We start from the raw sequence: 10,839 nt of genomic DNA on the forward strand, positions 1-10,839 counted from the left end.
TAAGTAAGTAAGTAAGTAAGTAAGAGAGTAGAGTAGAGAGAGTAGAGAGAGAGAGAGAGTAGAGAGAGTAGTAGAGTAGAGAGAGAGAGAGAGAGAGAGAGAGAGAGAGAGAGAGAGAGAGAGAGAGAGAGAGAAAGAGAGAGAGAGAGAGCAGCCAAATCTTATCTTGAGACATCGTGTCCGCGAGCTTGAAATGCCAAACGCAAGAATGCTTCCTTGTTATCATATTTGCGATAAGATTTAAGAGAAAGAAAGAATAACAATGCTTCGAAGGATAAATCACTGAAGGAATTATTTGAAGCATTATTTGAGAATCAGTCAGAATTACTCAGCAGTAGTGGGCATTATTAGCATTAGTGAACGTTACTGGACATTACTAGATATTATTATGTCTTACTAGACATTAATATTATTATCATTTTTTTAAGTTAAAACTGTTTAGTATTAATTATTCTATTATAATACTATATTATATCACATACATATACTATATATTTATTATGTTACCAATCAAATATTTGTATAGATTTGGGTCATTACTGGGGAATTACTTTATCACTTGAGTTGATATAGTTTATAGCATTATTCGCAATCAGTTTTTATGAGTTAACTAAGACTAAGTTATCTATATCAGTTTATATAATTATGGTAGCTCAAAAATCAATAAAATTAGGCTTATTCGATGCATTTTTGCATGAAACGAAAAAATCTAGAAGAAAAAAGCGTCGCTCTAATTTTAGAGATTTATAATTATTAAAGTTGACGACTATTTAGATTAGGAAATTTGTCACAGTCACGCAACATCAGGACATTACTAGGACATTACTATGGGAATTACATAAAAATTTAACAATAATGCCCTGTAATTCCCTCAGTGGTTTATCCCTCGCAATGCTCGTAAAATATCGACCGAATCTTTTGTGTAATCAGTACGTTGTATAATTCGTATAATACGAGTCCGAAAAACGTTAGAGAATTTTTTTTATTGAATTTTCGATTAAATAATGCCTTTAATATAAGAACGAGTTCGCTCAAATAACTGCTTGCTAAACTGTTAAAATTTTTTGCAACGTTATCATCATGCTTGAGTTTTCTTCATAATTATTTTGATAATCACACAAAATTATTTTTAGACTTATATTTACATACCTAAATTTTTAGATACTTCAGCAAAATTATTCTTTCTGTGGCTTTTATATATAGATATTCTTTCTATTTTTTTAATACTGTTATATTATAAAATGTTCCTGTTCTATAATTATAAATCTGAAAACATTATGTTGATTCAAATAATTATATTGGATTCCAAATAATTATATTGGACGCTCAAGCTAGTTACTAGAATATAAAAACTTTTTGCAGTCTTTATCATCAACATTTAAGCATCCTACATAATTATTTGTTAACTATTCAATAAAATTATTTTCAGAATCATATCTAAATTTTTATTTAGATACTTGAGCAAAAAAAAACTCATTCTCTTCGTGATGTACAATATGTATGTTCACTGTTAGAAATGTTCTTAAATTTCATTAACTCTTAAGTTACACAATTTAATGACATAATTTCATGACATTACATTATAAATTTAATATATTTAAAAAGTATATTTGTGTACATGTATAAAATACATATATAAAATTTAATATATTTTTCATGAAAATTTATGAAATTTAACACAATTCATAAAATTTTATTAAAAGTATATTAAATTTCATAAATTTAATGTACATGTTCATTACATTTACGTAACTACTGTAATTTAATTTTTAGTTAAATCATTCATTACTTTTAATTTCGTTCATAACCAGTTTACATGTAAAGGAAGCTCGTGGTTACATTTCTAACAGTATTCATTTTGAAAAATAACTAACTGCATTCTTCGCAGAGATTATTTTTAGAAAGGAGAGACGAGGGTGCTCTCGAGGACGTGGGAGTGTGCTAACATTCGTGTCAATAGTTCGATGCAATCTCGAGTACAGCGGCAGATATATCTGTGTGTAAGGACACACGTAAAGCGAGGTATGCGGCGGCTGTGTAATGAGAGCTCGTGTCGTGTGCGCTCGCTGTCACGCAACATCTCTACGCGAGATAATTATGCGCAGCCACTGAATCGACCAGGCCGCAACTCGTCATCATCTCCCATTTGCGTATCCGAGGTGTGTAATCTGAAAAGACGATGCTCAAACATCCCATCGCGAGTTGTAACACAACGACGACACGATTGAAACTATACACATGTCCGACACGCGTCTCGTTTAGATGTTTATTCTCGCAAAAATGTCTAACGCGAGGAAGACAATTATCATACATTTGACTGATGAAAAATTGTTTATTAGTTAGCGATCGATCGTAACTTATTCTGAAGATTATGAATATATGGCTACGTTCAGCAAAAAAATGCAGCTTTTGCAACTATTGTAAAATTCTTTCATACGATTGGTCTTTCCTTTAATTCCTTGTTAAATCTAAATATATAAATCAATTATATACTAAAAAAATTTTATAAAAATTGTAAAGCTGATTTTTCTGCTGAATGCAACCATTGATAACCGCGAAAAGTACAAGAGATGTTTTAAGAATGTATCAACTAAAAATATCAATCAAAAAAATTAATTAAAAAAGCCAAAATATTTTGATCGTGAATACACGCTGATACCAATTGCGAAAAACACAAAACAATAAATTATCTGTCTTATAGTGACTTATGCAGTGATAAATATGTATTTTTTGTTGCAGTTTTAGATAAATAATTTATTAATTTTTAAACAAGTGGATCCAAATGAACTTTGCATGAATATTTATTACAATTTTATTAGTAGATATACATAAAAAAAACTTTATTATAATTTGTAATGCTATTTCTTCACCAAATTTGCAAATAAATACTACAAAATGCGATTTTATTTTACATAAAAATTAAGACAAACAAAAAATTAAATAACTTTTAAACCAATAAGGAAAGTGTACTCAAATATTTTACACAGATATTCTAATTTATAGCACAATCTATGAAATTTTTATATGTATTTGTGTGTGTAATGCTTTGAGATGGATATATAAAATCTTAACTGCGTAGAAAAACAAAAAACGTTCGTTTCAGCGGTTTTCAATGTAAAACAGAGCGATTTTCAATATAAAAGTACCATACATTGCGTGTCAATGCGGAAGACGGCAATCAAACGATTTCACCTATCTAGCAGGAAGACGATCCGCATTAAAACGTGTCGGCTGCTGTTGTACGCCACGCTTATTTTCAGCGTACATCAACGTTGGGAATGGATATTAAAGTAATGCGTGCGGAAGTATCAAGCGTACGTTAATTTATCGCACTTAATTGAGAGGTAGCTTAAAATTATACATCTTCGGAGTAAATTATCTCCGCAAAGGCCTAGAACGGGATATGCTCGTATTTTTAGTTTCCTCCTTTCTATATAAAAATATGATAGATATCATATAATTATAGAAATTCTTAATATATATTGCATTATTCAGATATTTTCTGAATAATTTCCATCAAAATTGCGGAATAATTCCGTCTACCTTTTACAGTGCAAATACATAATAATGTATGTTATTCTAAAATATCCTAACTCAAGTAGAACAACAAGTCACGATAACATCAAAATTACATTAAAATGAATCGGAAATAATTGAAAAATGACTTATAATGATCATTCTGGAGTCATTTTGACATCATTTTAATATCATAATGACTTATTGTTCTGCTTGGGAAGATTTTGTTTATAGTGACTTTAAATGTGTCTAGTGATAAAATAATCCATGAAATAGTAAGTTCACATTGCATTAAAAATCACAGAATAATAAAATATTACATCTATTTTATAAGTATAAATTATAAAAAAAAAGTTTTGCAAATTTTATGACGGTAATGGTTTCAAACTATTATTGTAAAAAGTGATTGGCATATATTTGTCTCTTTTAATTTTAATTAACTTAATAACAGCAATTTAATTTTGATGTTTTACTAGATTAGCATTTATTTCTTTTTTTTTATATTTATGATTTTAATGTAATGTATGATAAATTATTGCCACAAGAAATTGCATTATAAATCTTGAGACATCCTGTAGTTGAAAGAATTATTATTCTACTCGTGACAACGGAACACTTCGGCGCGGCCCTGCGTAATGCTATTTTGATTGTGTTGTTAGCACAATGAATGAGAGACGGGCTCGATGAATGACGTCGCGATGCAAAGTGACATTTCTGAGTGTCGCAAAGCCATGCTGATTTTTTTCATGAAATCTTTGCGCGAAACAGGTTCTTAATTAGCGTTATAAATTTTTTTAAAGCTATCATATATGCTTACAATGTTGAACGTAGATTAATATTTCAGCAGAACATTTATGTCTCTTGAAATTTTAATTTGATGAAATTTTATGCAGCAATTTTATATCCAGAAATGGATATAAATATAAACTCCGAGCAGATATAAATGAATGATATTATAATATAATATTATATTTTTTTTACACAATTCGAGCGAATTACTTTAATTTATGTTACGACTTACATTCTCAAAATTATTTAATGCTGGCGATTAAAAAAATTGTTTAAATTTTTTGCCTGAAAATGATTCATTTGCTCTATAGAGAAAAATGAATTGAGATGAAGAGAAATGAATAAAATTGAGACTCTATATATATATATATTATATATATATATCCCAAATTCACCAGAATTAATTCAGTTTATCTTTTTCAGTGCAAATACATATAATAATGTATATTATTCTATTAATTTATTCTAGTCTTATTTATAACACTTTCTAATATCCATATCGAAAGAATAGTTTTGCTGAAATATCTAAAAATTTAGATACAGATCTGAAAATAATTTTGTCGAACTATCAAAATAATGTAGAAAATTTAAATATGATAAACAATCCTGCAAAAAATTTTGACATCGTGGCAACCAATTATTTGAGCGCCTTAATTATTTTTATCATCCAAACATTGTTATTTTCATATTTGTATCTAGTTAAGTTACTTTAACAAAATTATTCTTTCTATATATACAGCAATAAAATAATCCATGTAATAATAGGATCGCATTACGTTAAAAATCACAGAATAATAAAATATAAATTATATAAAACATTTACATTTTTTTAAATATTTTATATATATAAAACATTATTTATATATATAAAACATAATGATATTATATCTATTTTAAACATAGATTATATAAACAATTTCTTTAAAAAGATCTTATTATTAACGTTTTATAATAAAAATTAGATAACCGAATTTTTGTTTCGCGTAAAATGCGTCGGTATTTTTTCGAGGATTACATAATATCATTTACATGGAAAGTTTCCAAGACGAAGGAATTTTCCATAAAATTTGCGCGCACAAAGTCTAAATGTGCAGTGCAACGATCAAATAAAAGATGAGTAGGCTATTCGTGAACATGCTGGAACGCGTGTCTGTGACATTGTTGCGGAGCAACAGACTACACACGACGGTACGATTGACCCTGCCACGTAATCTTGCACTATTAGGGGCGTCCATGCGCGTTATCATCGACGGGCGTGCTGTTGAAGGTGATAAGGCTCCGTTGATATGGCGCCTGGAATATTTAAATCGGTTTTTAGAAACTTTTCGCACTGCGAGCTGCATAATTGGCATCCGATAACGACTTTCACGATTAAACGGAGACGGAAACAGGATAAACGCGAACTGCAACGATGAGATAACAATGCAGATGTACCAGCGCAACTAGTTAGCATCATCGGGATGGAATTACATAACGCGAGAATTGGGAAAATATTTCTGTCACGTATTGTCATGTGTGAATATTAATCTTAATCTTTACGGGACGGACTTAATATATATAAGTTATTACAGTGGTATTGTAAGAATACAATTGTACGCAAACAAATATTTTGCTGCAATATCAAAAAATTTAATAACTAAATACAGATCTGAAAATAATTTTGCTAATTAGGACGCAGATTGCTAGATATATCAAAATTTTTTGCATTGTTCATCATGTTTTGAGTTTCCTACATAATTATTTTATATATAGTAGATAGTTTTTAATATAGTTATAATTATTATAATTTTAATTATTTTATACATAGTAGATATTTTATATATAGTAGTTTAACAAATATCTAGCTAAATTTTTAGATACTCTATACTGAAAAAAATTTTTGATTGGACGAATCAGAATTTTCTGGTTAAATTTATTAGAATTGTAATAACCGGAATTCTGGTTAATATTTCTGGTAAAATCTACTAGAATTCTCATTTTTATCAAAATAATTATATCAATCGGAATTCTATCTCAACTAGAATTCTAACAGATTTAATTAGAAAATTCTAATTCGTCCATTTTCTACCAGAATTACTATTTAATCCAGACTATTTTTCTCAGTGTAGTATCTAGAAATCTGTTATTTTTATATATTATACCAAAAGCATTTAATCGACGATTTATATACATAAAATTATGTAAAATACTCAAGCTTGATGAGCAATGCTGCAAAAGTTTTAACATTCTGCAACCAGCTTGAACGGCTTATATATAATATTTTGATTTTATTTAACAAAACTTATTTTCAAATGTGTATGTATCTAGTTAAATTTTTAAATACTTTAGCATAAAATCGTTTTTATATATTCCCGTGTAATAAATATTACAAGGAAAGAAAATACAAATATCTTTCGAATGCTTTGAACCAAAGATATATTACTAAACGAGATGACTAATTGAAATGAAACCGCAAATATAATATTGTGTGAAACGATATGAATATAAGTGATAAATAATAAAAAAGAAATATTTATATTAGAAAAAAAAATCAATCGAGTCCTCGGAATTTCTTGTGCCGCATTGAGAGATACATCTGATTTCAGATTTAATGGCATTTGCGCGTTTGCGTACATTAGATAACAGTAAAATACCAGTAACACCAGTAATGTTTAGAAATAGCAACTGGTCATTATCTTCGTTAAATGACACGCACAGTTGGAGATTTCCTTCGGAATGCACTGTGAGAAACGACCAAAATATATATGCATGGCATGAATAAAGGTTTCTGGACGTACACACAATATATTTGATATTACGTAATAACAAATATTGTATAATAATATTGATCATCTGGAAACCATATCGAGCTTCCAAGTTGTTTGTTTTGAATTATTTAAGGAGAAGCATCAACAATATTATACTATATGTACAATAATATTATCAAGCAAAATAATTATGATAATATTAGCGTTATTAGGAGCCATTTAACACAAGAAGAGCTTCGTCATAAATCCAGCAAATTATCCTGTCAATCGCGCAATGAGATCCACTTGTTCCTAGATACGTCGGTTTTCTTCGTGATGAAGAAAAAGATGTGAGAAGGAAACGTTAGGCGATTTTAATGAGATTACAGAAGATCTGGATTGTGTAGATCGACTCAAATTATCCTTTTCGATCCGTTTTCGATCGAATAAAAGCAACAGTCGTTCGAGCGAATTTCTTCACTCCCGACATCGTTTTCAAAGTTGACGTAGCATCGCGTTTCCTGATACGTACATAATTGTAACACAAATGACGTTTTTCTACTTTACAATTATCTTATTCTTGTCTGCTCGCTTTGCATTATCATGCTCGCAGAAACGAACTCTGACGCATATGTTTAGTCAAAGTAGCTGATTATCTTCAAGTGGAAAGTCGAATGAAGATAATCGGATGAAATTTTCTTGTTTCTTTCTTATTTCTGTCTTTCGTCATGCGTGATAATTTTAAGAACGATAAAAAGTTGTTAGAGAAAATCTTCATGCAAGAGCGAACAATAATTATCTAATTATTTATGTAGCAAAGTGTTGATTATTTTAATAATTTTGATATGTTGAAATAAAAATATGCTCGTCTCAAATTAATCAACTGTTTATTTATTCCATATGGCAACCGAAATCGATTATTTTAATAATTCTAGTGCGTTGAGGAATGTTGTCCGTCTCACATTAATCACTTAAGATTGTTTATTCAATACAGATATAGAAATTGACGGTTAAAAGACGGTTATTTTGATAATGATGTATATTAATATCATTATTTGCAGATGAGATCAATAATTGTCTATCGACATATTGTTACGAATGTTTTTTAAACAAAATTGGAAAATCAGTACATATATATTCTGATCAATATAGTAGAATGATAATATAATAGAATGATAAGAATAACAAAGTGTTCGTTGCCAATTAAAGTCTATTTAAATAGATTTCAATAGTAATAGCTCCAATCAATAGAGGCAATGGCAATAAAAAAAAGCCTATTAATAACACTGGGAACAATAAGGTTTCTGTTTCTCACCTGAATGATTCTTAAATAATTCTTATTACTATGTATTTTTAACTGCTGAAAAAGAATATAAGGTTAATAAAATTTCATCATCTATAGATTTTAAGAACAATGACATCGAAAAGGCAAAAACAATGATTGAAATTGAAAATCAACTTTAAAATGCATTTTGTTTTGATACGATTTTTTGAGATATAGCAATTTGAAAATAGTTCTGTTCCTATGTAATATTATATGTATAAAGGATATTCAATCTTAATACTACATTATATGAAAGTAAATTCTTTTGTACTTACATATTATAAATTTTTTCAAGATTTTGTATTTTTCGCCTGTTACAATATTAAGAATTTATAATACATTCAAAGCTAAGTGTCTAAAAATTGAAAGGTGATTAAAAAAAATTTACTAAATTTTAATAAATATTTGTTTAAATAGTATTAACAAAACATTTACTTACAGTAAATAAATATTTATTCAATAAAAAAATGATACCTAAGTCAAATTAATAGTTCTTGTACCAAATGAATATATGTTTATATTCCGGTTTACATTTAATTAATACTAATTAAAGTATTAAAATTTAGCATTTTTTTTAAAAGTATATTTTTAAAAGTATCTTTTTTTTTTTGCAAAAACTGTACAAAAAAAACACTCATTATTTATTTAAAGTCATTATATATTAAGAAACAAAAAACTGATCAAAATTTATTTCTTGATATAATCAAGCTTAAAAACATGTTAAGAAATTAAAACAACCCGTTAAATTAATCAAAGACTGTTCGTTTACTTAATATAGCAATCGAAATCGTCGTTTATATCGATTTCGAGCATCGAAAAAGGTAAATATGATGAATAGGTTTCTCTCTACGATATGTTTCTTGATATTTAAAATATAAATCTCGGTGTATATATAAATGTTTGTGCACGCGGTTACAATAGAGAACAAACACAATACAAGTAAATTTCTCTTGGGAAAGGTCGCACGTTAGAAACTGAAACCCGCGAGAGTACGTTCGCTGCGTTTAAACTCGCTATCGGATTTACTCCATGGCGTAATGTATTTCTTTGTAAACGTCCGACGGAATGCTTTCTTCCTCTTTTCTTCATTTATTTCTCGAAGGATTTACGAGATAAGAAGATAAATGACATCTTTATCGTAATCGGTGAAGAATTTAACTTTAGACGAGAAATCAAGTTATAGTCAACTCCATAATAAAAGCAAAGAAAATTAATGCAGTTATAAACTAAGTGTATACTCCGCTTATATTAAAATTAACAAGTTTGTAAGAAGGGGAGTTGATCAGTTTAGCGTTTGAAACGCCCATTGTTTACAAACCATAATTTAAATTACATTGCAACATAGAAAAAAAAATGTATTAACAGCAGTCTAATTGAAAATACTCTTAACTCAACAACAATATATTAACGAAACAAATAATGTTTTAGAATAAGAGCATGACATATTTATTTCATTAGTATTATTATAGAATTAACAAGATTATTTTCAATTAGACTATTGTAACTAATACTATTATTACATCATTTTCTTTCTTTCTTCTAAGTGTAATTTTATTCTTAGGATATCATCGTATTTGTATTGCATTCTAACGTTTCGACTAGCAGCAATCGGAAATGCGAAAGAACTTTTCTAGAAAGCTATCGATACGTAAAATTTATAATATCATTCAATATCAATAGCGTTTTAGCTCTTTTTCTAAAAAGGTAATAAAAAAGTATTTAAAATAAATTGGATTTTTAAAATGTATAGGATAAATAAATAAACAAAGTGTCTTAATCCCTTCAGACCTGGTTTTATTAGAACCCCCCCCCCCACATGTTAAAAAATTGTTTTTAAATTCATGCGCACTTTAATAATTAATTCATATTAAACAATTAACTTTCTTCAAAATTTTAACTATTTTTTCAATATATACATTATTATGTACATCAGATGACATAGATAGAATTAAATAATTTCAATGAATATCTTCAAATTCGGTGTACATTACAATGTACGCAAAGCCTGAAGAAATTAAGATCGCAAATACAAATACAAACTGATTGTGAATATAAGGAGAACCTCAATGATCTACCCTAAATCTTTATTGATTAAACAATATTTTTCAGTGTGAATTTATAATATACATATCCAGTTTTACAAATAAATAAATAAACGAGACATAGAAGCGCCATACCTGATTGACGATGGAGCCGCTTAGCTGCGATTTGACAAGTAGAGACCTAAACACCTCGAGCTTCACATTTCCCCTGGTGGGCGAGCAAATCTTCTCGTAGACTTCTCTGTAGAACGCCGGTATAGAGCCTGGGATTTGCGGGAGAGAAACGTGAGAGAAAGAGAAAGAGAAGAGAGAAGAGAGAGAGAGAGAGAGAGAGAGAGAGAGAGAGAGAGTACGCGTACCGTACGTACGTACGTACGTACGTACGTCGTCCGTACGTACGTCGTACGTCCTCCTCCGTCCGTACGTACCGTCGTACGTACGT

General features: G+C 28.9%; 1 protein-coding gene across 1 annotated transcript in view; it reads right to left on the reverse strand.

Moving 5' to 3' along the window:
* The window catches only part of LOC105621211 (sorting nexin-8-like), a 22,807-nt gene that overhangs the window by 9,059 nt on the left and 2,909 nt on the right, over window positions 1-10,839 (reverse strand). Inside the window, exon 2 of the mRNA XM_012202684.1 lies at window positions 10,533-10,660. Coding sequence (XP_012058074.1) covers window positions 10,533-10,660 — 128 coding nt within the window. The remainder of the gene's footprint in view (window positions 1-10,532; window positions 10,661-10,839) is intronic.

The sequence above is a fragment of the Atta cephalotes genome, assembly GCF_000143395.1.
Source record: "Atta cephalotes unplaced genomic scaffold scaffold00002, whole genome shotgun sequence".
Classification (NCBI taxonomy): Eukaryota; Metazoa; Arthropoda; class Insecta; order Hymenoptera; family Formicidae; genus Atta; species Atta cephalotes.